At 48.8% G+C, this 27,030-nt stretch overlaps 2 protein-coding genes across 2 annotated transcripts; one reads left to right on the forward strand and one right to left on the reverse strand.

Moving 5' to 3' along the window:
* On the reverse strand, positions 1–6,010 carry TRIM50 (tripartite motif containing 50). The gene is made up of 7 exons (XM_026861545.1): positions 5,724–6,010; positions 4,196–4,633; positions 3,205–3,300; positions 2,057–2,287; positions 1,694–1,716; positions 1,286–1,410; positions 1–978 (listed from the first exon to the last, which is right to left on the reverse strand). Exons 2-7 carry the CDS (start codon positions 4,598–4,600, stop codon positions 371–373), a joined length of 1,488 nt encoding a protein of 495 aa, XP_026717346.1. The 5' UTR covers positions 4,601–4,633; positions 5,724–6,010; the 3' UTR covers positions 1–370.
* FKBP6 (FK506 binding protein 6) lies at positions 5,078–27,002 on the forward strand. The gene is made up of 9 exons (XM_026861879.1): positions 5,078–5,106; positions 6,188–6,321; positions 7,615–7,704; positions 8,194–8,396; positions 9,627–9,746; positions 10,789–10,983; positions 11,284–11,393; positions 14,957–15,037; positions 26,471–27,002. Exons 1-8 carry the CDS (start codon positions 5,078–5,080, stop codon positions 15,030–15,032), a joined length of 957 nt encoding a protein of 318 aa, XP_026717680.1. The 3' UTR covers positions 15,033–15,037; positions 26,471–27,002.
* The last annotated feature ends 28 nt before the right edge of the window (positions 27,003–27,030 follow it).

Below are 27,030 nucleotides of genomic sequence, written 5' to 3' on the forward strand. Positions count from 1 at the left end.
GAGACGGTACCCGTGTTAGCCAGCGGCCAACTCACCTAACACCAACTATTTATTCAGAAGACATGCCAATAAAGACCCTGGACGTTCACAGCTCATGCTTTTCAGGCCGGCCCACCTTTCCACAGAGAGATCTTTCACAGGCCAGCCATGTTTTAGGCGTTTGGGTCAGCCTGCCAGATTGGGGATGGGGATTCAGAGGTCAAGGCTGACATTTTATGTTCTTAGAGGAGAGGGGAAGGACCCTCCTGTGCTGCTGAAGTACCACAGCTTCCAGCTCAGGACAACCCTGCACACAGCCTGACTCCTCTGCTGCAGCCCCCGGGACTCAGCTGCAGCCCTCTCCACCCACAGCCTCATCCCACTGCCCAGGCTATAGCTTCGTGGGTTCTTCTGGGGCGGGATGGTTGTAGGGCACCTGGGGGTGCCGGCTCACAGCGGGTGCGGGCAGGATGATGGGGGGTGAGTAGGGCCCTCGCTCTGGCCAGCACAGATCCATGATGGGGTAGAGCTGGCCCTGGAACTCCGCTTGGAAGGTGTAGATGGGGCTAAGCTCGTCGGGGTTGTCGGCATTGTAGAAGGTCAGCTCGCCCTTCTCGTAGTGCAGGTAGATGCCAATGCGCTGGGGACGGGTGGTCAGAGGCAGAGTGGCCCGCGGGCTGCTGAAGGCCTCATACACCTTCCCCTCCTTCAGGCCAATGAGCCACACGCCGTTCTCGGGAGATTTGCTGAGCTTCCCTTTGCGGCTGACCGTGCCCTTAATGATGCCCATGCGCCAGTGGTTCCTGGTGCCCACGATCACCTCCCAGTAGTGCTGGCCGCAGGAGAAGCCCTTGCAGGTGAGGATGCAGTTGCTGGAGTCAAAACGCTTGGGGTTGCTGTCCCGGCGCTGGTAGAGCCCACACTGCACCACCGTGTCGCCCTTGAAGAGCTCCAAGAGGGGATGCGCTGTCACCGGGTCCAGTTTCAGCGTCTCTGGAGCTAGAAGGAAAGCAGGCAGGCTGCAGGCATACTAGCAGGCAGCGGCCAGACTCTGGGCAACCCCAGGAGCTGGCACAGCCGGGCAAGCTGGCACTGCTGAACTTGAAGCAGCTGGGGTGTTAACGCTAGAGCAGGCTGCTACCAGCATGAGACACAGCCAGCCACTGCTCCAGGAGCTCTCCTGGGGGAGAGGAGTGCCCAAGCAGAGAGCAAGACAGAGGCCAGGGCTGCACAAGGCTGGCTGGGCAGCCTGTGCCACGCAGGGAGCTGGAGCTCCTGGCATGCTGCCAGCGGGGCAGGTCAGTACCTGGCAGAACGCGGCGGTGCAGGCGCTTCCACACAGTCATCTTGATGTCGTCTTGGTGGAAACACGGCTTGAAGGACACGGGGCTAAAGATGCCATCGCCAGGGTGCAGGCTGGGGAGCTCTGACCTGGAAAGACACGAGCAGCCATGATGCAGGTGACGGGGATGGTGTGTGACCTGTTCTTACCTGGCTGCCCTGTATGATGGAGCCACTGGTGTCTCACCAGCTGCTCTTGCCCTCTTCTGGGGCTGAGTGCGTGGCTCTGGCTGTGGCTATCCATCACAACAGCATGTCCATGCGAGGCTGGCCCAGCAATGCTGAGATGCCCGCTGGCCTGGGACCTCTAGCCCTGGTGTGGAGGCACTGTCATCCCCATCGATGCTGTTTGCTGCTGGGTCCCACCACTCACCTGAACTGGGAGGAGCTGTATTTCTGGAAAACACAAGAGAAAGAGAGAGTCAGTGGTGGAAGCCTGACAGAAAGGCAGCTCCTCTGCATGGTCGCAGCTCCACACATCCGTGTCCTGGGCTGGAGAGGCCAGGGCTCTCCTGTCCTGAGAGCTAAGGGCATCGCCTCTCATGGAGGGCAGATCTCTCCCATCAAGAGAAGCCCTGGCTGGACAGAGGGCACCTACATCTCACTTCTCATGGTATCTCAGCTGTGCCTGCGGAGGGTTCCCACTCCCCGGGGCAGGGGTCAGGGCTATGAGCAGTGGTCTGAGGGTGGGGGACCCTGGCTGACTGTCACTGCCTTCACGAGCGAGTGCACTCACCCGGATGAAATCAAGCTGGCTTTCATTGCTGAGTACCTCCAGGGAGCTCTGCATCTCCTTGAGCCTCTGCAGGGCATCTGATGTCTGCTTGACCTGGGACTCAATGGAGGTGATGAGCTGGGCTGCCTTCCCCTCAATGCTCTCCAGGAAGCTGGCCTTCTCCTCATCGATGTACCTGTGCAGCTCCTGGAACTCCTTCCGGATCACCCACTTGAAGACATCTGCCTCGTTCTGCCAGAAGACAGCAGGCAGCTGCGCAGGGCTGCCTCACTCCGTCCCCTTCACCTGCTTTTTGGTTTCAGAGATGCCACCAGCAATGTCAACATGTCCCACCAAGCTGCCCTCCACTGGCTTTCCAAATAAAAAACAGCTCTGTACAGCAGGCTGGATCTTGTTTCATCCTGCTCACCACCTCAGCAGCTCACCACCACAGCATGTTTGCCTTACACTTCTCCTCCCTGAGATTTTTGTCTCCTGATGTTCCTACCAGCTTCATCAGAGCCCTGAGACAGCTCTTGGATCCCTCTGCTCCCAGGGAATTGCCTGTCTCCTGGGCCAAAAAGAAGAAAGCTGCACTTTCCTGGGAGAAAGTGCAACTCCACTTTCATTTGGGTTGAGTCCTTCTGAGGAGCCTCAGTGGGAACCTTTAGCCTCAGAAGGGATGCCAGGAGGTCCCTTGGAGACATCTGCTGTGTGGGAAACAGATAGGCAACTAAACCAGACATAAGCTCGATGTGAAGCCAACAGCATTGCTCTGACTGGGAATCCTGCTCTGAGTGGGGTCCTTTCCACCTGTAATCTCCCCATCTCCAAGGACATTCGGTCAAACCAACTCTGACTGCTGCTCCTGCCAGGGCACTCAGTGAGGGTTACATCACCCCTTCTGAAAACAAGGCTGTGCCACCAGAGAGGGCCACGTCACCCTTCCCAAAAACAGGTCTATGTTTAATCCCTGAGTTTTGTAGAGAACATGAACCTCAGGGAACAGGGTGGAGGGTAAGCCCTGTCTGCTAACCCAGGGAAGGGAGAAGACAAGGAGAGGAGTAGAGGCGGTGAGATGGGGAGAACCAGGAGCAGAGGCTGCTCCAGGGGCTGTGTGGGACACAAAGGACACGGGGACATGGGCTCCATTGTCACATGGCACTCACTGCGATGCGGCTTTTGTTGTTGATGAGCTTGCTGAAGTGTTCATCCAGGTTCCTCTTGTACTGGTGGACATCGGTCAGCAGCACAGACAGCTCCTCCTGAAAAGACAGCACCTCTGTAGGAGGGACCTCTGTGGCAGCCTCCTCAATCCCAGGCAGTGCTTGTCAGCCCCCTGAGGAGCACACGGCCCTCAGAAGCCATGTTCTCCTAAGCTTTCACTAAGCTTCCTGGGGCCCTGAACATCCTGATCTAGAGGATTTGGGGTTGCCAGAGTCAGGAGACCGCTCAGAGCATGACTCCAGTCTGGATCCTGCTGACCACCTACTCTTGCCAGGAGCACCACATCTCCGATCTCACTCCCGACCCTCCATATCTCACACCCCGTGGTGGCTCTACATCAGGCGAGCAGATGGCAAGCAGGTGGTGAGCAGCCACAAGCCGGCACCAGGCCAGTGGCCCCCTCCTAGTGCTGGTGCCGGGAGCCTGGCCGGGGCAGGAGCATTTTGGGTGTCTCCTGCTCTTATCTCCACGGGGCCAGGAGCGGAGGGGACGTGTGGCCCTGTGCTTTTCCACTCCTGGCGCCTTCATGTGATGCTGGGCAGGGGACGCCAGCTGTTTACTCTGCCTGGCTGGGGCTCCTGTTTCCCTGCCTCCCTCCTCTCCTGTGGCACCTCGCCTCAGCCCTTATCTCCAGACTCTTTTTGATGGTGTTTGGAAACAGTCTTGAAAGGCCCCACCGACACTCCCTGACCCCTGGCTCTCCCCACCACAGTGTAGCCACTGAAACTGTGAGTCTTCTCAGCTGGGGACACACCTAGCCTGAGAAACAGCTGCTCCCCAGCCCAGGGACCCTGCCCCACACCTGGCTGTGCCATGGGGCCGTGCTCCCCACACTGGTGGCATCATTTCCAGCCTGACCCTTAAAGAAGAGGGGACATTGGCCAGCAAGAACTGCAAGTGCCCTAACCCTGACCCCAGGCTCTGCCTGCCAACCTTCATCCGGCAGTACGTGGTAGAGATGGGGGTGATCTTGTGCTGGCGGTGGTTGCCGATGGTGCCACACAGCCCGCAGATCACCTCTTGATCAGCCTCGCAGAAGAGGCTGAGGGGGTTGTGGTGCGCTGGGCAGGACTCCGGGGTGGGCTCTGCCTCGCCCCGGTTCTGCAGCGCCTCAATGACACGGGCCAGCGTGACGTTGGGCGGCGAGGCACTGCAGTCCACAGTTTGGCGGCACACGGGGCAGAGAAACTGCCCATCCAGCTCTTCAGAGAGTGACACCACACAGGACTTGCAGTACGAATGCCCACACTGCAGCATCAGGGGCTCCTTGAAGACCTCCAAGCAGATGGGACAGAGTAGCTGGTCCTCCAGCTCGTTGATGCTCATCCTCCGAGCCATCCTGCCACCCTCCCACAGCAGCACAGATGTGGCCTGGGAAACAAGGGTGAGAGATCAGCCCCGTTCCAAGAGCAAGATCAGCAGAGATGTGCAAAGATGGAGCTCAGCACCTGGGGAAGGTGAAACAGAGAGGCGCCTCCACACACACACCCCCAGCAGCAGCACAGATGGTTGCAAACTCATCATTAGGCTCCACCAAAGTCTGAGATGCTTATTTTAACCCACGGTGGGTTTGGGCTCTGGAGATGTGAGACCACACCTGGCCACGAGTGCCAGATCTGCCTAAGGTATCAGAAGTGACCATCTGGGGCCTCTGCCTGGCAGGGGCATCACACTGCAGCCCACCTCAGTGGAGACCTGCCTGTGTGCCAGGGCTGGAAGCAGAGAGAAGAGGGAATTTCTGCTGAAAAATTCCAGTATTGACCCTGGCCTGTATGAATTCCTGCAGATCTCTTTGGGCTCATTGTCCTAGTCATCATGGATATCCTCAGAAGGATTGGCATTAGGTCAAGTGATGCATCTAAGCAAAAGTGGAAAGAAATCATAAAAAGCACATTTATCTAGGAGGAAGGGACAACCACCACATAGTAAACACCTGTGAGGCTGGATTTCACTGATACAAGGGCTGGAAAGCTGAGGCACAGCATGCAGGGCTGCAGCTGCAGTTCACTCCCTTGAAACATGATGTGGTCTCTGGTCCTTGCAGTGCTCCACGCGCTGGGCCAGCACCTCCAAGAGACACAAGCCCAAATCCCAGCCTCTCCTCCAATCCCTGGGGCTGCATGTGGCCAGCCTATTTAACAGCTATAAGGTCATGCAGCGTTTCCTCCCCTGCTGTGCTGTTTGCAGAACTGTTGGATATAACCGCCAAGATCCTGGGCAAGTAAAAGACATAACCTGAAGTCAAAGAAAATAAACCTGATCCCAGGGAAAGAGGAGGCTGTGGCCTGAGCTTGACTTTTATTATACATTGCTATAGGAGCTTCATCAATCAAGGAAAGCTAGCACATCAGCCTGTGACCCATGACACTGTAGGAATCCATATGGGGGAACCAGCTTCAGCTGCTCCATCTGCTTACACAGAAACACCTCCCAGAGACCCAGATAACAGCCTCTCACTCACCACACCACTCGCGTCCTGCACAGCTTCCTCCTGGTCCCGGCTTGGGCTCCGCTCGTCCCAGCACACCAAGGCCAACCAACGTCACTTGGCTTCTCCCGATCAAGCTGAAGATTTCGGCTTGGTTGGAGGGGCAGATGAGACAGGCACTGGGACCGGTGGCCCCTCGGCAGGATGGGGAGCCAAGCCTGCAGCCTCAGCTCTGCCGGGAATGTCTCTGCTTGCTGGAGAGGCCAGGCAGCCTCTTGTCCCCTTCTGCTTTGAGGACAGCGTCACACCCCCATGAAAGGCTGCCCACCGCCCTGCGGGCACACATATCATATGACTGTGTGGGCAGGATCCTTGATAAGACCTGGTGTTGTTTGCCTCCCTGAGCCGGTCTCTCCGAGTCCCACTGGGGTTTCACTCATCTGCGTTGCTTGGGAGAGCAGAAACATTTTCACCAAAACGCTTTCTTATCAACTAAGAGACAGGGGCTGGACCGTGTCCCTCTTCCAGCAGCTGGGGTGGGACCACGACCTGCGTGGTGATGGAGGGGTGCGCAAGAAGGAGCTGCGCTCTGGTACCGGGGAGATTGTGCCCGCGACCGCCTCTGTGGCAGGTATTGCCGGGCACTGGGGCCCGGGGTGCTCCCGTGGGCCGCGGGAGGCTGCGTGGCAGTGGCTGGGCACCCCCCTGTTGCAGGTTCTCACACCTTCCCTGTGTCATCTGCTCAGTGCTGCCAGCCTGGTGTCCTGCGAGTGCTGCGTGAGCTCGCAGTCTGGCGCCCCGGGGGCTTTAGTGTAGTCGGCAGTAACTTTGTGCCCTGCTTTGTGGGTATGAGCCTGGAGGCTCAGCTGGCGGTCTTCTGAGCAGCTTGCTTTATAAATGGCAGTTGTTTAGTCTGTGGTTAGCAGGTTTAAGAAACCCTAAAATCCTTAGAAAAGTAAACTGAAGTCGGGGCCTCATGCTTATCTGTGTCATTTATGTCTTAGTGCAAGGTCCTTGCTTTTGGACATTGCTTTGGTGTGTGTGGCTGGAATTGAAATATGTGCTGGAGGGGACAGAGAGGACAGAACCTGTTGTAAAAGGTCCCTTGAGCCTCTAACACTGAGGTGCTTGTCGCTGACAAATCTGAGTCCTTTAGAATTTATCATGAGATCAGAACAATAACTTAAAAGTGCTTATATTATACACTAGTGTGTCTTTCAGAGACTGTCTGCTTTCTTTATCAGTATTTAGCACTTGGGATACTCTGTTTAACTTCTTGTGGCACACAGATTAAATGAAAGGGCATCTTGACCTTGATAAAAGCAGGATTTACAGGTCCCACCTTTGCTCACAGTATAGAGAAGTTTGAAGCTGAAAGTGGTTCCTGAAGTGCAGAGGCCTGATGCTGTGCTATGGGAAGCCATTACAGTGTGTTTACTAACTGAGAGAACTGGAGTTAGATATACAGTGCCCAGAAGAGTGGTGGTGTCTGGGGGGGTACCTTTTCCCCTTTAATTCTCTTTCCAGGGTTCCAGCTTTGGTTAGGAAAGGCTTTGTTACGCATTTCTGCAGATAATTGGGGCATTTTAATTTCTACAGCTGAAGTTTCCAATTCTTAAAAAACACAAAATCACATCTCTTTATTAGGGATAAAGATTGTGAAGCAGCTGCTTTATCTGGTGATGATGTTAAAACATAGTCAGTGCCATTTGGCTACTTGGATGTGACCGGGTTTTTGGTATAAAACACAGTGTGGTTTGTGCTGCCTCTGCTGTTTTATAGCAGGAGGAATAAAAGAAAAGTGGGATAAAAGGGTCGTGTTGAAAAACTTAATTCCTGGTGTGCTCCTAGTGGTACTGTTATGGGATATGAAATCAAATTCTTGCATTTTTCTTCTCCCCACTCCTTGCTTTGGGCTGCACAGCTTGGTACTCTGGGTACCTGGAAGGCTTGGATGAGCCCTTCTGCACAAACCAGAACAGAAAGTTTCCTGAGCTGATGAAACTTGGAAAAGGTAGGTTTGAGCCGGAGAGTTTGTCCTGGGACTTGGGGTTGCAAAGACCAGCCCTTTAAGACGTGTTAGTTCATATGCTGTTTAGTATCTTTAGGTTATTTGAAACCATTAAAACTTGTTAACGGAGTCTAAAAGCCTGCTTCGTGGCACAGGTGGTGGTCAGTCTGGAACAGATCAGCCTCTGCCCCTCTTGGCTGTTAGTGGCAGTGGGGTGCTTACCACCCACTCTGAGGCAGCTGCTTGTCTTGGTGTTTTTAAAGCAAATTAATAATTTTTAAATCATCAGGAGATGTTGCTGTTTACTGTGTGCTGGGTCCTACAGCAGACTGCCTTGATAATTCGTAACAGGGGGCAGTTGACCACTGTAGTTGCTGAGATGTGAGCTACCAAAGATTTTTTTTCCTCCAGGCTTTGGGAGGAATCATTGTTTGGTGTCTGAGAGGGTTTCCATGTTTGATTCTCATGACCTTCCATATCTTGCTGTGACAGACATTACACTGCAGGGCCTGATAGTTGGCCTGCTGTCGATGAAGAAGGGAGAGGTGGCAAGATTTGTCTTCATGCCAGATTATGCCTATGGGCAGCGTGGTTGTCCTCCTCTTATTCCCCCAAATGCCATGGTCATGTTCACAGTGGAGTTGCTGGACTTCCTAGACACAGAGGAATCTGATGCATTCTTCGAGTTGACTGCTGTGAGTTGCTTTAGTAAGGTTTGAGACCTAAATCTGGAGGCTAAACCTTTGTTGTCTTTCCTTCCATTTGCTGTTGCTTGTGCATTATATATGTTTAGCTTAATGCAGGTGCAATTATCCATGCCTTGGGCTGCTGGCTTTTCTCGGATACAAACACACGTGCTTTAGCACTGTCTCTGCACGCCTTGTTCTGTTTGCACTCCCGTGCGGAGGGAGAAGCTGGGCACTGCCTTTGCTCCTGTGCTGGAGTCGGTGGAACGACTTCTATTTGTTTTAGCTTTACAACAAGCCTTATGGTTTCGCTAGATGGCACCAGCTTCCAGGAATTTCGCTGAAGGAACAGTAATGAGCTGTCTAAAAAATCCTGTTCAGTCTGCAGTCCAAGTGCCCCCCAGCCCCCACCCTTTGTCTCTGCTTCTTGGCTGCTCTCCCAAGTGCTCCTTCACTGTTCGCTTTCCTCCCTGGTGAGTTACGGTGTTATTGTTAATGCCTCCTTTTCATGTAAAGGGCTTTGGGCTGCGGTTGTGGGTCAGTGAGTGGGGCACAGGCAGCAGTGGTGGGGGGGTGTCCCTGCTCATTCCCTCCTGTTGCTGCACAGGCCACTTTTTCAACGTGTAGCCCTGTGAGCAAACCACACTTGTTGCAAGAGGGCTTACTCCCCTTCTTGCCAGTTGCCCACCCTTTCTGGCTAACTAAGCTCTCTCTGTGAGCTGGCTCAAACTTGCAAACCCAGGAGAAAATCTGTCCCTTGTTTTTTGCCTTTTTATTATTGTTGGGTTTTTTATTTTGCTGGTTGGTGTCTTGTGTGGGTGTCAGGCTGGTGGAGCCATCGGAGCGATGAAGTCTTTCAATCAGCTTCAGCTTTTGTGCCACCAGTAGCATTTGCATTAACTGCCTGCTCTGTGCTAAGCAGGTGAGAGAGTTGGGCAGGATTTAAGAACAAATTCCTGCTTTTTTCCCTCCCCTAGAGTCTCTTTGGTGCTGGTGAGCTTCCTGGCCTGGTTGGTCACACTCTTCACCAGGAGTTACCAGCACAACAACAGAGGCATGTTTCAGCCTGGCAAAGAGAATTGCCATGTGGTGGTGGCCTGGCTGGATGCTGCAGGGGCCTTGGCAACAGCCAGGGGGACTGTGTAGCAATAGCAGGGGACTGTGTAGGGATATCCTGCCTGAGGTCTCTGCCTGCTTTCTTTTTTTCAAGCTGAAATTCAGGTATTTTTTTTTATACAGGAGCAGCAGGATACGTTTCCGCTACAGAAGGTGTTAAGAGTGGCAGATGCAGAGAGAGAGTTTGGCAACTACTTCTTCCGTGGGCAACACTTCAGTCTTGCCAAAGACAGATACAAAAACGTATGACATCAGAAAAAAATGTGTTTTCCATTGTGAAAAGCTGTGAAAGCAGTGATTATTAAGTGCTAGCTCACCATAACAAGTACAATTTAGAGATCAAATAACTTCATTATATTTTCCAGGCATGGTTTGTTATTTAAGAACAGATCTTAGACACCTGCTTTTGTTTGAGCAGCAGGGATAAATGAAGGAGAAGGGTTGGCAGAAATAGGCACAACCCTTTCCCTTCAGGTTTGTTCCCTGTGGGCCCTAGCTCAGACACAAGACTCCATCTCAGGGGCAGTGCGAGCCCTGAGTGGATTGTGTGGCTGACAGCTGAACTGGAGCCTTTCAGGTCAGCTTATCCTGGGAGGTGTTAAAATGCAGCAGCATGGCCTTGTACTGCAGCAGTGTGCTGATGAATGCTTTGGGAAGGGAACTAGAATTCCTTTGGCCTGGAAACAGGTATCACTGGCACACTAGACGCTGTATTTTTAGCCCTCTAGTTGGAAATCACAGGATAGTTGAGGTTGGTAGGAACCTCTGGAGGTTGTCTAGTCCAACCCCTTGCTGAAGGAGGGTCAGCCATAGCAGGAGCTTGCCCGGGATTGTCCATTCAGGTTTTGAACATCTCCAAGGATGGACACTCTGCAGCCTCTCCAGGCAGGGACATACTTGGTTATTCCTAAACTGGAATGCATCTGCTTTTGTTTCAGAGGTGGTGAGGTTTTGTGAGATTTTTTTCTTTGTAACCAAAAAAAAAAAAAAAAAAAGGCAAGCCTTTCTCCCTGTAAGATTTCTCTTCCATCTTTGTCCTTAAAATGAGTCCCAGGTGTAATTTTTTTATTCTGCTGCTTTCAAGTTCCTTGATAGGTTCCTAAACTTGTAGTCTTAAGGCTGAGCTGTTTAGTCATGCTGATAATGCCATACAATATGTTTAGAGTTGGTTTTTTTTTTAACTCACCTAGGTAAACAAACATGGGTGTAGCTGTCTGAGATGGATTTCTCACTTTCCATAATAGATCTGTTGTGCACTAGGGTTTTTTTTCCCCTGTCTGCTCAGGCAATTTCCATCCTTGGTCGCAACCCTTCCAGTGATGCAGAGCAGTGTCAGATCAACACTGCCAAGTTGCTGGTGCTCCTCAATCTCTCGATTACTTACCTGAAACTGGAGCGTCCTGACAGAGCTTTGGCATACGGGGAGAAGGCCTTGGAGATTGACCAAAGAAATGCCAAAGCACTGTTCAGGTGTGGCCAGGTGAGCAAAAATAAATTCCTCTGTCAAGGAATACCCCAGCCTGACTGACAACCTCGACTGAACCGAGGAGAACCACTAAATTCTGGGCCAGGCCTCCTGAGCTGCTGTAGCAGTTGAGGTGGCTTGTCTGCATCTGACCTCTTGGAGAATCTGGTGCTCTGTAAATCTGTCACACAGATCTTTTCATGAGGGATTCCTGGGCTACCTGGATCTGTCTCAGAAATGTTTCTGGTTGCACATGTTTGAGTCCGCTGGTGAGTCTATATTTATCTTGCCATGCATCTCTTCTTTCAATGGCAGGCTTGTTTCTGCATGACAGAATACACAAAAGCCTGGGATTTCCTGATGAGAGCTCAGCGTATAGAGCCATTTAACCACTCTATTAACAATGAGCTGAAGAAGTTGGCAAGGTGAGAGAACTCCTTTCCATCCCTCTGGGAGTGAGAGTGCTTAGACAGGCTGGAACACCCACTCAAAAATATTTAAAGTGTTTAAAAAAGCAAAACACAAAGCTGTTGGGTTAGTAAGTGACTTGGGGGAAAGGCAGACAGCTGATTCAACCGTTTTGCAGACACAGTGGTTACAGGTGATAAATGTGAAGCTGTGACCACCCACTCTATCCAGACAGTTTCTCTGGGGGGATTTGTGTGTTAGACTCGTGATTAGGTAGGTCAGGGTGATGAGGGCTTCTGAAATTCCTCAGAACCAATGAAATGCAGGGGGCTAGCATTCAAGCTGATGTTCTGCACTAATAAGTATGACTTTTATTCCCTTTAAGATGCGTTGATTAATTACAGTGGCTCTTCTGCACTGCAAGTAGTTCACTGTGCAATGCTACAAATACTAGTGTCTGTTAAAAGTGAATTTCTTGCTGTCTTGAAGGTAATAAGTGAGCAGTCCTGAAGGCAAACTTTCCCTTCATCTGCAGGCTGAGCACAGCACAATCCTGCCAGCTTTAGTCATGCCCTAGCCCCACCAAGACATGACTAAAGCTAGTCTCTGCCCTTGTTCTGGTCTTCTCTTTGAAACTGGCAAAAGCATTAGCTGGTTCCCAAAAGTGTGTGCTGTACTTCTGGCACTGTTTACAGCCACAGAAGGTGATGCAGTCCCCAGCTTCAGAAATCACAAAGCAGACCTTGAATACAAACCCTCCTCTTCTGTGTGTCCCTCTGTTTTGCCAATTACTAAGCCTAGCATAAAGATGAACCAATAACCAAATTGATACAAAAGGGTCAGTACATGGGTGAGCGCTGGGGGTACAAACAAGTCAGATTATACATAATTGACATCAATCCCACTGACCCCAACAACATCACATGACCAACAATGGGTGGAATAAATGGTGAAATGCAGTTTCCCATAGAAGGGATGGGAGACAACCAAGTCAACAAGCCAAACACATCAGACCAAGGAAGCCACATACTGAATCTCTACACAGCCCACGTTTACTGGAGCCCAGTCCCAGGGAGGCAGGAGGTCCTTCCCCAACAGGGAACTCTGCACAGGGCATCTACCTCACACACAGACACTGCCCCTGCCTGCAAGTGGTCCCAGCTGTTACCCCTCAGTGGGACACCTGACCCTTGGTTACTCAGTGTGGGACCCCTGGGGCTCACTTACCCAATGGCTCTGTCTGCCAGGCCGGCACCACCCTGGAGGGAAGCCTGAAGGCAAACTCACCCCCCTTTGGGAAGGGCTGTGGGAAATCACCCACATGTCAACCTTAATTTGGGGCTTGGGGTTGAAACCCCAGCATTTCACCCTGCTAGGCATTTGTGAAAAGGTTTAAAGGCAACAATAATATCTCTTATCAGAGTATTTAGTACGGCTGGAAAAGCCAGTCTCCTGGTCTGATTGTTTTCACCACATAAGGTTTTGGTAGAGGGATGTCCTTGCATGTTGGCGTCCTGTATACCCACATTGCCTTTAATAGTCTGTGATAACACCCAGGCTTCAAGCTTGTTCTGTGTCTTCTGACATACGGAGAACTTGAAAGCAATATTGGATGTTGGTCTGGAAATCTGAAATAAACCACTTCATCCTGATCGGCCTCTGAGTATGTAGATACTAAATTGCTAGGTGAGCACAAGCAGTTATAAAATAGGTCTGTCTGGCTGGCTACTCTTGGAGGCTTGGGATGGGAGTAGTGTCAGTAGTACAGTGCTCAATGGTAGAGCCTTGCGTGTTCTTTTAGACTCTTTCAAAATATGTTGGCAAGTAAAAGAGAAATCTTGCTAATAGTGTTGAAATTGTGCTGCCAGGAAGCAACAAGGCATTCTGCCTTCAGGGAAGCAGTGGGCAGGCTGGTCTGCTCTGACTCTGGAGATAGCAGCACGTACACCTAACGCATGTCAGGAAGCTAAGTATGCATTCAGCCACTGTTGTCTCAGAGTTTCTGCCTCCGTGCCAGTTAAAATTTATGTATTTTTTTGCTTTTACTATGACAAAGGGTGGAATTAGTGTAAAACAGATTAAAACAATGTTATTGAGTGTTGTTAATTATGCCATAGCTTGGTCTAGATCCTGTGATGTCAAACTGCCTTGCCTGAGAAAACTTGTCATCTGGCAAATGCTTCAGAAATGGAATATGAATCAAAAATTTGTTCTTAGAGGCTCCTCATTTCCTTACTGAGTACATTTATACTTTGCAAAAAGGAATGCTGTGTGTTAATCAACAGCTACCTTTTGCTGTCTAAAACAAAACTTCAAGAAGTGTCAAACAGCTGAGCCAGGTTCTTGGCAAAATTCACTTCACTGGAGAAAAACAGGCAGAATCCAGAGTTGAGGGTTTTGTGGAACACGTGTTTGGTACCAGCTGTAGTGATCTTGTGGGAGCAAATTCGGCTGCTGGATTTGGCAGTTTATTGGAAGGCTTGTTGTTGCATCAAATCCAGAGCAAAATGGTGGTGTTCTGATATCTGGCATGAATCTGTGCCTCCGAATGAAGGGCTCTTGGGTTTCCTGCTGAGGTCGGTGTGTGAGCATGCCATCCCCAGGCTAGGTGGGCATCCCCGATCTGCTCGGTGTGGACAGTTGGGACGACATCTGTCTGAAACTTGACAGAAGCGACTTGCTGTGCTGGGATTTCATGAAACAAAACACTTTGAGGTTCTGGACACCAGGGTGCTGATGGTAAGGGGCTGAGAGAGCATTAGCCAGTCACGTTTGTGCTGTTTCTGCTGTGTTGCAACAAAAACCTTTGCTTTTGACCTTATATGGTAGCATATGAGGGAAAGCTGACCATGTGGGCAGCCATTGATTCCTGGGATGGTGCCCAAACTGAGTCACCCTCTGGCTCAGGGATTCTTCACCAGTGAGGCCTCGTTTACTGGTGAGGTGAGAGCACAGGGTGCAGAGGACACTGTGCTTAGAGAAGCAGAGGTTGAAATGGAGCAATCTGAGAAGCTTTTCCCATGCAAATGGGATACTGGCAGGGGAGTGAGAAATGAAGAGGAAGCATTGCCCTGTCGTCCATTTAGGCCACAAATCCCTGCTGTCTCCTGTCCATCCTCTGCCCAGATTTGATGTCAACAGTAAATATCCTGGAGTAGGGCACTTGGACCATGTCTCCTGCTAGGTGCTGAAGGAGCTCACACAAGGAGTGGCACAAATGAGGAGACATGAAACTAGACCACAGGATGCAAGTGGGGGTTCCTCTGCATCTTTGCATCATGTTCTTGCAAAACTGGTGTAGAAAGCCTCTGGCTACCAAAAGTCAAATGATCTACTTAGCTGATAATCACTGGCAAAGCAGAGACCCAGGGTCTGAAGGTGAGGCACAGTGTTTCCAGCTCTCCTTCCCTGACAGGGCAGAAAGAAGGGCTTGGAGGAGCTGCATCTTTGCTACCAGCACACTCTTACATCAGGCTAATCTATTTCTATAGAAAAATTAATATATAGTCTCTGGTTGTGGCACTGACGGTCGGTCGGGCAGCCCACAGCCTGTGGTGCCACACTCTGCTCTATTTTGCAGATACTACAAGGACTACTTGACAAAGGAGAAAGAAATGTGCTGCCGCATGTTCACCCATCTTCAGGCTAAGGACTAGTGAAGGTAATCAAGTTGTGGAAAAGGCTGAGGTTTCCCAACAACTCTGTTCCATCTGAACTGCTTTCAGGTGGGGAACCTGCTTCTCTTCTGCATGGGAGGATGTTGGAGGCCAAATGTAAGGTGATGGGAGTGTGTGGGGAGGGGAGAGGGCAGGATGGTGGTGTGAAATGCTGCCACATTGTCAGCTTGGGGAATCTTTCAGGCAGGCTGGCATGGGACAGGAACCTGAAACTGGCAACACTTCAATAATGTTTCCTGTGCTGCTCATCCCAGCTATTTCTTGTCAGAGCCAGCTGTGTGCTATTGTTTCCCTGCCAATTAAAAGAAACAAAACAAAAAAAATTGTTCCTGTCAAACTTAAGAATTGAATTTCCTCATCCCCTCCAGTATTCCTGTCTGGAGCTGTTGGAATGTTGGAATATTTTATTTCTGGGTTTTCTAAAATACTAAAAAAACCTGTTTGTATAGGAAATTTCAAATAGATATTTAGGACTCTTTAAAGTGTTAAATCTTCTAGCAAAATTGATAGATTTATAAATGCACAAAGGCTCTTTGATCATTCTTTTTTTTTTTGTCAAAACCTTTGGGGGTGAAAGGGGGGGTGCAAGGGGGAGTGGAAATCTTCACTGGTCGCTTGTCTTGGGGTAAACCCTAGGGAAGGAGTTGCGGAAAATGACAGCAGCCTTTTGTCAGAAAGCATCACCAGCTCGGAGCCGTCAGAATTTGCTGCTGTTCTCTCATGCAGTATTGGCAGCCTTTTCATCAGTAGCAGTGTGAGTGCAGGGTGCAGGTCCGGTATTTTAAGGTTGATTGCTCTTTTGTCTGTGCTTGTGAGGAGGCCGAGGTAGTATTTGAAGAAAAAATTTGATTGAACAGCTGGTTCCTAAAGCAACACAACCCTCTTCTGGCTGGATGTGCCTCCCTGCTGTAGTTTTGACCCTCCTGCTGCCCCTGTGCCCCACGGGGTCTGAGCTGGGCATGTTGCTGTATGGCCTTGGAGCACAAATTCTTCTGCCCTGGGTTCAGGATGAGACTGATCACATCTGTTAACGGGTACCTACCCCCAGGCAAGTAGCTGTGAAAGGGGATTTAAGACTAATGAGCTGTCTTGCCAGTATGTGCAGGAGGTCCGTGTCTCTGGACTTGGCAAGGAGGCTCTTGTTCTCCACTTGCTGAATTTCAGAGACTTGCCATTTGGAAGCCTGTAGGACCTGGGTCTCGTGTCTGATGGTAGTACATAGCAGTGCCTGACCTGAGAAGCTTCTTGTGTCAATCAGTGTGTCGGCTAGCCCTGCTTTTGGCAGGAACTCTGAAAGCATGTGGTGTTCTGCTGGGTCACCAGACAGGTCCCTCCACTGGTAAGGTTGTGTGGCCTCTTGCTTCCCAAAAAGCAGCTTGCAAAGATGCTGATTTCTGCACAGTTGGTGTAATGGCACATAGCTGCTGCTGTTGTAAGTAAAGCAGTGTGTTCAGTAGTGGAGAGTGAGAAGTGCAAAGGGGAAGGGAAAGAGAAACCTCTGCTGGAGGCAAGCTTAAAGATTGGGCTGATCATCAGCCAGTTTCTCCATTGACTCCTACCAGTGCACATGTACAGCACTTTCCTGGAGTTTTCCCGCCTTACACAGCTGATGGACAGCTGTCAGTCAGCAAGATCTAACCTTTGAAGTTGATTTTAGTTACAGTATCAGAAAGAAACTCAGTCTTCCAGACAAACAAATCAGTGAGAACTACACGAGAATCTACTGTTAATTCATTGCCAGAAAAATCCCTTGCTGGAGGAGCTTGTTGCAGGGCAGAGCCCTGTGCTAGCTGGAGGTTGGTTTGCTGCTGCATCTTGTTTAAAAACTTCATCACATATTCAGAGAGGAGCAAAGCAGTTCCAGCCAGAGCTCCTGCTCTCTATCAGAGGCACTGCTAATTAGTCAGACTTGAGGCAGAACGTTCTTTGGTGTTTTCTGACGACTTAGTGCAAGTTCAGTTTAGGGCACAAGCTGTACTCGGTCAGTCTGGCAGACCTGCTTCATCCTTTCTGTCTTAGGCATTGAGTGAGTAGATGGCCTGTGAACGCTGCCTGTAGCTCATGTTTAATGACCCAGTGGAATCACAACAGTTATGGAAAACTTTCTTATATACCAGCTGGCAGGTGCTTGTGAAGCATTGACTTGACCTGTTGCCCAGCTTACCAGCTAAATGCCTCAGAGCTGTAGCTGTGGCATTTTCTTTCTTCTGAAACAGTTACATCCTTCCCCCTGCTTCAGAGCTCCTTCTGAGGTGGGTCTGCTGTACGTTTTGGTGAGTTCTGCAGCCGTTGCTCTGTTTCAGGGACAAATGCTTCATTTCCTGAGTGAATCATCCAGGACTCTGTTGTATGTTTTGCATAATGACACTCAAACGCAGACACACTTGAGTATCTTTATTCTGCCTGGTATTTCTATATGCCTCTCATTGTTCCTCTAGTTGCCACAAACAACATCTTCCTCAGAACACACTTAATTTTTAACAAAAGAGTTTCAGGTCAGAATAAATCTTCACTTTAGTGAAATTCATGGTCACTTGTGATGCTTCCTGGAGGAATTCAGAAATACTCAGAGGGAGAAATAGAAGCACAAACACTTTCTTAAATCCATACTGCTGCAGCCTTGCAAATGCAGTGCCTTGCATCTCGTGCTTGCCCCTGTTTGGGTTTGGGTTATTGCCTGCCTCTACACTTCATGTGGTGCAGACATGTCGAGACAGGTTACCTGGGATGTGTATAGCTGAAAGTCCTCCTCAGTGTCCACTAAATTGCAGGATGGATGGGCTGAGGACCACTGGCTTTTTGTTTGTTCTTGTTTGAAAGACCTGTCAGAAAAAAAAAAAAATTATTGTTGTAATCCTGTGGTCCTTCATAAGAGAATTTAATTATGAACGGTGGGGACAAATTCCCCAGAAATATCTGGATTCTAGTAGAAGGACCTTGGTGATAGTTTCATCCCAGAAAGCCGAAGTCTTTGAGGTTTTTTTTAATTATAGGTGGGCCAAAATTGAAAGCTTGTCTCTAATGTATATCTCAGCTCAGTACACAGGAGAAGTGGTCTCAGTAGTTGACAGCACACAGGGAAGTGTTCCAGTGAAAACAAACAATGCTGAAATTACGGCAGGAAACTATGACTCTGAGGTCAAACTTGAGATGGCTATGAATGGCAGAGTCTAGCTATTCTGAAGCCATTAATTGGTGAGAATTGGCTTCAGAACTGGGCCTGTGTCACCAGGTAGAAGTGACTATAATTGGGCTTAAAATCAGCAGCAGTTGCCAGTTAAACTGACCTAATAAGCCAAAAGAGACTTGCAAATAAACTAGCAAGTATGTGCATAACACAGTCAGAACTCCTGCCTAGGGAAGGCTTCAGACTTTGAGTAAACAGCAACTTGCTCCTTCCCCTCCTGCTCTCCCTTATTACTGAGCAGATCTAAAATGTGCCTCCTGCTGATACTGTCCCTACCCACTGCGTAAAGCTGAACAACAGAGAACCAGCAATTTCACTGCTCCTTTAGAATATGCAAATCATCGTACCACCGAGATGTCCTGCGCTGCGAAGGAAATTGTTAAATACCAGCTTTATGCTGAGCATTGCTGGAGCAAGTGGGAAGGCTTGAAGGATGACTTAATTAAGCATTCTCCTTGCTAAGCAGAAGAAGGAGAAAAGCTTTAATAAGGTTGTTGGATTGGGATTTTTTTTCCTGTTTTCCCTGCAGCTCTCTCCTCTTCTAGCATTTTTTTTTTTTTTCAGAGGAGTCGTGCAGTTCTTGCCTGCAGTAGTACCTGTGATACGTCTCTGGAAGATTGGTGGGCTGTGGTGTCTTCTAGAAGCTGTCAGTGGAGAGGTGGCCGCACCACCTCTGCTTTGGGGTGCTGTGGCGTGCGTGCTGCCTGCTCAGATGTGCTGGACGTGGGTCCCTGCTTTGAATGCATTAGGGATGGCTTTGCCCAGACCAGCAGGTCCAATCTGGGCTTAGAAGTGGAAAGATGATGTGAAGTGGAAAAGGAGGGAGACCCCTGCAATGTCTCACCTACCTGCCTGTCCTCCAAGGGACGGGTGAAGTGGTGGTTCTTCAGCCTCATCAGAGGACTGCCTCAGGGCTTAGCCCAGGGCCATCCTCTCTAAGCCATAGTGAGTGTCTAAAGCCTGGGGTTCCCCTTTGTGTGCTCAAACATGATGCTCCCAGGTGAGGTAGGAGTGGGTTCCTGGCTGCACTCCTCCTCAAGCTCCTGTCTGCCTGAGGCCACCCAGCTCACTTGCTCTGGGAAGGACAGGCTGAGCCTCCAGTGAATACCCCTGTGCAGGCTTTTATTTCTCAGAGCTTTTGCCAGCAGCCAGAAGATAAAATATGCTGCTGTTACATATCAGTAGAGAGTGAAAAAGATGCTGGTCTCTTTTCATTCCCATGATAATACTTGCTTTATCATGCAGGTAGATTTTAAAGAGAATGGTCTATGCATAAGATGTGAATTTCTTTATGAAAAAAGTTTTAGTTTTGCAGAGCATTTGGAGTTACTGGCCTTCACTTCCAGCAGCAAGGAGATGCATGGTTATTTTAAGGTTTTCTCTAAAGTACCATTTTTAAAGTCTCCTTTTTCCACCCCTTGTGTTCCAGTTGTGATAAGCTCTATGAAGTGTTAGTAAAAATGTTTTGTTACCTTGATGGGTAAAACGGCAAATCGGATAAAACTACACCCAAGTAGGTAGTGACCAAACTGATTTTGAATGGAAGCCTGCTGCAGGTGCCTGTGACTCGTAAACCTAGGATCAGGTTACAGCTTAGTTGTGCTGGTAGCTGAGGCCCAGAAGTCCCCAGTGCTGCTTTTGGTCCTTGTGGCATTACGGACGGTGGTAAGCAGCTCTTCCTGGGCTTTAGCCAACCCAGGCAGAACTGGCATGCCTGGCCACCAATCCTGCCACTCTGGGGTGCTCCAGACATTCTCTCTGAACTAGCAGAATGAATGTCTTTATCCTATCTGTTTCTCTTAAGATTAAATCTGAGATTTTAAAAGATCATGCCTTACCCAGCAAAACAAAGGGCCCTTTTCCACACTTTACTGGTTGTGTGCTTGTTCTTCTAGTGCAGTTTCTTGGAGGAGTGTTGAGTGTAGAGAACTCTAACTGTGCCTGTATGATAAATCATGTGTCCTCTCTTGGTCTTGGAGGACGTTGCCACCTCCAAGGAACAAAGGATAGTTTTCACTTGCCTGCTTATGTCAGCGATGTCTTATCCTGAGCAGACATGCTCGATGATCTAAATCGCTGTGCCTGGGCGTGGGCCAGCTGTGGCCTGGCTGGTGTACCCATGGATCCTCCCCACAGTGGGGTCTGTGTCACGGGATGTAGGAGTCCCTGTGTCTTGCTGCTTCAGCACGGCACTGCCCTGAGCACTCTGCTGCCATGTCAAGGAGTCAGAGCCTGTAGCAGCATTCAGAGCAGAGGGGAGTTGGAGCAGAGCAGAACATAATGTCAGTTCCTAGCTGGGAAGAAAAACTTCAGATGGTGGTGTAAACAATGCCCAGTGGCTGATTTTTTTTTTTTTTTTTGAGGGAGGGCCCTGTGGTGGTTTTTTTTTTTTTGCTTATTCCAGTCTCCACTTTGTTCAAATGAAACTGCAGACGTTTAATGACCTGAGACCCTAGACTTCAGGTGACATGCTCTCCTGGTTATGGGAGGGTGCTGATGCTAGTCAGAGTCTTGAGACCTGGCAGCTTTCTGCTCCAGCAGAGTAAGTGACACTGACAAACTCTAGAAAAGTTTAAAATGCTTTAACTGGGCATTGTAGTAGCTGTGATACAGAGACAGCTGAGGTCAACAAAATAACTGCTAAGTGCCCTCAAAAGTGTTCACTGTGGTTTTGGGAAACACTCCTCTGCTTGTGAGCTGCCAAACATTGTTCACCACGTGCAGCCCCGTAACTGGGTGTCCTTCCCATCAGCAGCAACAGCGAGGAGTTGACAGGGGATTGGGGGCCACATCACAGCTTGAACAGCACCAGGACATGGATGCTGTGTCTGACATAGTGGCAACAGCACTTTGCAGAAAGACAATGTTCATGGTTGTCAGCACCATGGAGGCAGGAGATACTAATGAGGGCTTCAGATTTGGGGGATGTTGCTTTTGAAAGGGCTTTTTGCTTAGATGCAGGGAGTGTCTGCATTGTTGTGAGTTGAAGAACTGCAGTTATTTCCAGTAAGGGTAGATATGACCTTCACGTGCCTCTCCCACTACCCACCCTGCTTTATCAGGGACCTGTTGATTTGACAGAATGCTGAACATTATTTACATGAAAGTTGTCTGAGCTCTTGAAGGACTGGGAGCTGCTCTAAGGATCTGTTTCAGCCCAGGCATGCTAGATGAAGTCCTTTCTGAGTCAGAAGTGTGTGTTAAAGAGTTCATCCCTTCTCTTGCCTTCCCAGAATTGTCCCTCTTATGATACCTCTTGCTCTCTGAGCAAGTTCTTTTGTTGCTTTTTCTGGGAGCAGTTTTAATTGGCTTTTTTTTTTTTTTTTTTAGAAATGCTTGAGAAAGAGCTCTGCTTTCTGTTTTTCCTTTTTGCTTTAGGTATCCTTGTCCTATCACAGATCTGAGCAGACTTGACAGATCCTTCTTCCATCACCTCAGGTTCAGGATGGTAGTGCATGTCATCAGCATTCAGGGTCTTTGGAGTCGAGACTTGTTAAATATCTCTGGAGAATTCACCCTGCCACTGAGCTGTCTGTCTAGCATACAGGCAGTGCTTGAAACTTGCTGAGGATCATGACAAATTGACTTGCGAAAAAAAAAACCCCACCATCCTGAGAAAAGCACATAAGCACAGATCTTCAGATGGCAATGGAATCTCATATAGCTTGGTTATATAAATGGGGAGTAGCACATCTGCTCCTTGCATGCTCCATTTGTGAATTTGGACACCTGGTGCACCTGTGATGGAGTAGTCAGAGCCTGCCCAAGCCGTCAGATGTGGAAAGTCTCTAAGTGTCTGCGTGCTCGTGTGCTACTGCACTCTGAAGATAGGCTTGACAGCCACCTTGGCCATTTAAGTGAGTCCACTTGAAGCACTAACAACTGGACATCCCCAAACAAAGCATTAGGGAGAGAAATGAGGGTATGGCAGACTGCAGAATCACTTCTGTAGATAGCAGATAAGTGGTACCCTAATTAGGTAATTTTCTGAAGGCCCGTCACATGCTCGGAGACAGGCTCCCTGGGGTGGCAATACGTCGTCTTCCCTCTAATAAATGGGTCCAGATAAAACCACGATAGCCTGGTGTTGTAAATAGCTGTTTCTTCTCCCTGTATCAGGGTGGATTGCCCAGCACATCTTGTTATCAGCTAGCTGATAGCACCCTGCCTGTTGCTGGGCTTTCTTTTTGCTGTTCAGGAGAGCTACAGCCTGTCAGTAACCTCGTGGTGTCCACGTGGTGCATTTCAGAAGAAGCTTGTTCACCTCCCGGTAGCAGTGGTTTTTCTCCAGGCTGTCATTCCAGTGCAGCAGTTCCTTTTGGATTTGTCAGGGTTTGAGTGAAGAGCACTTCTTGGGCAACTGCCATTCAGGAAGGTTTTAGCTCCTTTGCTGGTCTTCCCCAAATGTGCACACGTAACATCTGCTTTTCCAGCATGTCATGTGGAGCTGTGATGTAGGATGTACTGTGTCCTCCTGACCACCAAGTCAAAACTTTCCTTCCTTTCTTTTCTGTGGCCAGTGAGAACCCTATTCAAATTTGAACAGAAGTGTTGAAAAGAAGGTATCCTTTCTCCCATAAGACCTGTGGAGGCTAAATTTCTTTGAACCTTCTTCTTTCAGGATGTAAAAGCCAGGCCAGCCTTTCAGGCTGCCCTCCACAAAGCTGATGACTCGATTGCCTCTCCCTGAGGAGCGCCCTTCTCACTGAGGGTTATCTCAGTGCAGCGCTCTTGGGTGCTGCTGCTTCAAAGCATGGGTGTAACGAGGGCTGAACTGGCAGGAGCCATGCTTCAAGTGCATGCTTCTTACTTTCCAGTTTCCTTATGCTTTGACAAAAATTTTACCTGCTGTGTTTGGTACTTACATGACACTTTCCTTCAGCCCTGCTAGAGATGGAGGTGGGAAAGGGGAAGCTGGGGAAGAGGCAGCAACAAAACAGCTTAAACAAATTTTAAAGCCTTAGTTAAACATTAACTGTTAATTATGGCTTTAATGCAGAGTAAAGGTGACTGTGATTATAAGTGACCTGTGACCTGGCATGCTGCTTACTGTAAATTGATGATCGACTGCCTTGTCTTTCTGAAGCATGAATTAAAATAGCTGGTACCAACAGACTTCTGTCTGAACTTCAAAGTGAGCGTGTGCCTTGCTGGTTTTCGTGGCTGAGTTGCTGCCAACCTGCTGTTAAGGGAAGGAAACAAATATTGGAGCAGAGTCCTGGTTGGAGCACGCTGTTCTCCTACGTGCAGGAGCAGCAAACACTTTGAACACGATCCAGCTCTCTGCGTCTTCAGGGCCGTGTGTTTCCCCTCCACTTCTCTTTTGATTGTGTAGCCATTAGGTGGAAATGAAAGAGATGAACTGATCAAACACTCCTTGAAATGGCTTTAGGGTTTCAGTTTGAATTTTTTTTTTTAATTAGCTCCATGTAAAGACTTTATTACTTCAAATAGCAGCCGTGAAACCAGAAGACTCACAGTTTGATCCTTTGTTTTTCTGGTGCACGAGAAGTCGCAATAGCTATAGGTTTTACACCCAGCTAGACACCCCAAACCACAGCTAACAGCCAGTGGAAACATCAAGTGATTATCTTTCAAGTATGCCTATGAAGGACATGTAAAAGGAAGTGCTGTGTGGGGATAATATTAGACTGACAAGTAGCAGAGTAGAAGTCAGTTGCATTTTAGCAGGAGCAAAGATGCGTTTCTCTAATAATACACAGAACACTAGAGCACATCAGTGGAAAAAAGTCATTACACTTGTAGAAACTTTTCTTGTCCTAGTTGCTAGAACTTTATGCTGTGAGCTGGAGAAATGATTTAAGCATTTCTTTCTCTGATTCATTTTGAAAGAGAAGAGAGCAGCTGAAATGTCCTCCAGTAGTTTTCCTTCTTTAGAAAGTTCCTCTCTCCGTTCTCCTGGTTGGGGGAGATACTAGGAAGTGCTGCTACCCTGAAGCTGACTGGGAATAATCTTGGGTTATAATGAACCTTGTCAGCTCCCAGTTTTGGAAGGTTTGGCAGTAAAAGGTGGCCTGTTCAATGAGAGTGTAACATGGGGTTTCGTGAGTCTGGGTGAACCAGGACAGCGACTCTGCACTGACTTATTACTGTGGATCCTAGTTCGTGCTAGGCTAGAAGTCTTTACTCAGGTGTTTCTGGCAGTCTTGAAAGTTGCTCAACTGTTTCGTGCTTTTATTATCCCAAACTTTAAATTGGGGTCAGCCTTTGAGAGAGGCACGTTGCCCTGATTCAGACTCAGTTTTCTGGCAGGGTGCCATATGAGTCACAGGTTTTGTGTGGCTCTGACTATACAGACCGGCTAAAACCCCGTTTCTTCAGGGTCATCAGAGGAAGATGAGTAATCTGGTTGACCTTGTAGCTAACCCTGCTCTGAGCAGGAGGTTGGACTGGAGACTTACTGATGTTCTTTGCAGTCCTAATTATCCTGTGATCCAGTGGTGCCTTTCAAGAATATATAACGAATGAGGCGTGGACTTTGAGCCTCATGTGATGCTTTATCTTCTCATCCTTTAGTCTGCAAAGTGTCTTTTTTTTAACTCACAATTATGGCTTTTTTTTTTTGGCCTTCTGGTTAGCAGTCTGTAAGTTGATACCCTCTAAGGAACAAGCTTCCTCATTTTGCTACTAGTAATTTAATTTACATTTGCAGAGCTCACCACTGCAGCAGAGCTGGCTGAGCAAGCTGTAGTGGCTGCGGCTGCTGAAAGAGTATCAAAAATCTGTTTGGGCTCCTGGTATTCTTGAGCTGAGAGAAGATACGGCATCTTTTGAACGTACCTCCTTTGATCCTCGGAACTTCTATAGGAGATAGATAATGGGTTACCTTGTGAAAAGGTTTCCAAGGATTTTTCCCCTTTTTTTTTTTTTTTTTTTTCTCCTCTGCTGTTCATCCCATGGATGACAAAGGGATGGGGGTGACTTTTCAGCAGTGTTTCAGTACGGTCTGCCCTCAGACAAAGAGAAATACCCTACATATCAGTATTCCTCTGTGAGTGTCTTGGAGGTGCCCGTTGCAGCAGTATTGTGAGCAGCAGGGTGTTGAAATACGTTAACGGGCACATCAGAAAGCAGTGTGAATGTGTGTGCTGAGGGTGCTTTATCCCAGATGCTTAATGGCTTTGGGAACACGAGGGAACTCCACATTAGTGTGTATCATGGCTCCACTGCAGTGTTAGAGCAGCACTTGAAAACCAACTCGAACATCCTGCAGGGGCCACGGAGAAGGTGCTGGTTCTGTCTGCAGTTGGAGAGGCAGAGGGAAAGCATGGCTGGGAGAGGCACCGAGGGAGCAGGCAGCTTTTGGCAGCAAGGTCAGCGTAGCCGTGTAGAAGGTGTAGAGGCAGATGATCCAAGTTCTGAACCCAAGAGGTTCCCCTTTCAAATACAGAGTGTGGTGGGGTGTAGAAATCAGTTTGGAAACAGTTTTGGTTTACATCTAGAGAAAACTGACTTTGTGCCTACATAGTGGTTTCCTTCTAGTGAAGCTCTTGTGACCCTGAAGAGGGGGAGGGATGGTTGAGAAGGAGGCTTTGCTGGGTGCAGAATCTGTCACCTTCTCATTGTGTGCCAGGGCTCCCAAGGCTGGTGAGGACCCAACTGCAAGTTCAAGTGATGGAGCAGAGGGAGCTAACAAAACCCCGGGGCACTGTGTGATCCATTGCCAGGGTCGCAGTGGTGTGGCCAGACCTCTTGGTGCTCATGCCCTACAACCAGGAAGGGGGTGTGGGCAAGGGGGGAAGAGGGGAGCAAGTAAGTATGGGGAGAAACGATAGAAATCTCCTTTGAGGAGAATGGTGAATCCTCTAGGAGACACAGGACTGTCTCCCAAAGGCAAAGAGTAAGTATCCAGGAACTGGCTTTCCCAGAACAGTGTAGGAAAAGCACAAGTGAAGGGTAGCATGGATGACCCTATACAGGAAGGGAGGTGACCTGAAGGGTGTTCTCAGGGTTTCTCTGAGGTGGACTTGCTAGTTTTGACCTCTAGTCACATAATTCTCAGTTTTCTCCAAGTCCTTTGTGAGGAAGTTGAATGAATTTTATGGTAATTTCACTGTGTACATTCCACTTGTGCTGATCCACAAAATTCTGAGTGTTTTTCAGGGCCATGGTAGACGTGCTGGTAACAGTTGATCATTTAATGCTGAACGGGAATAAAATGTACAGGTGATCACTGTGGGACACTGACTGGGGTATTTTGTTATCCTAGGACCTCACCGGCTGACAAAAAGAGCAGTTCTTGAACAGGAAGCAGACCTCCCTCTGAGATCGTGTCTTGGGAAAAAGTGCAAGAGCACTGTCTTGTTTTGAGAGTGTGAAGTGGAGGTTCTGTGTTTAAACACAATCTCATTTTTCTGAAGCTGTTTTTGTTTACCATATTCTCAGACTGTTCACAGAAGAACCAGTTCTGATGTAAGGGAGAGGAAAGTGTTCCCTGTCTTCTCCCCTGCATGTTCTTTGAAAAAAACTGTTCCCTGATGTAGTACTTCTGGGCTGCTTTTAGGGAATCTGCAAATGGGAGTAGGATGCCATGAAGTTTTGTATTGTTTATACAGGTCATTTTTCAGAAAAAAAGTTGGATATTTTTGTTCTGAGAAAAAAAATAAACCAACCTGAGAACTAATGCTGGCAAGACTTGTGTCAGTTTATTGTGCAAGAGTGATTAATGTGTCTCGGTGTAAGGAGCTGGAATTTGGAAATAGGGTCTGATTTGTTGCTGTATAGCTAGCTCTGTTCTTGGGCAACAGCCTGTTATGCTCTTTGTTTTGG

Source organism: Athene cunicularia (genome assembly GCF_003259725.1).
Source record: "Athene cunicularia isolate RWA chromosome 19 unlocalized genomic scaffold, athCun1 chr19_part1, whole genome shotgun sequence".
NCBI classification, from domain to species: domain Eukaryota; kingdom Metazoa; phylum Chordata; class Aves; order Strigiformes; family Strigidae; genus Athene; species Athene cunicularia.

Coding starts and splice junctions, on each gene's coding strand:
- TRIM50 (XM_026861545.1), bottom strand. CDS start 4,600: ATGGCTCGGAGGATGAGCATCAACGAGCTGGAGGACCAGCTACTCTGT. Junction 2,288..3,204: donor ACAACAAAAGCCGCATCGCA/GTGAGTGCCATG, acceptor GTCTTCTGGCAG/AACGAGGCAGATGTCTTCAA. Junction 1,411..1,693: donor TACAGCTCCTCCCAGTTCAG/GTGAGTGGTGGG, acceptor GTGTCTTTCCAG/GTCAGAGCTCCCCAGCCTGC.
- FKBP6 (XM_026861879.1), top strand. CDS start 5,078: ATGGATATCCTCAGAAGGATTGGCATTAG. Junction 8,397..9,626: donor CATTCTTCGAGTTGACTGCT/GTGAGTTGCTTT, acceptor TTTTTTATACAG/GAGCAGCAGGATACGTTTCC. Junction 9,747..10,788: donor CCAAAGACAGATACAAAAAC/GTATGACATCAG, acceptor CTGTCTGCTCAG/GCAATTTCCATCCTTGGTCG.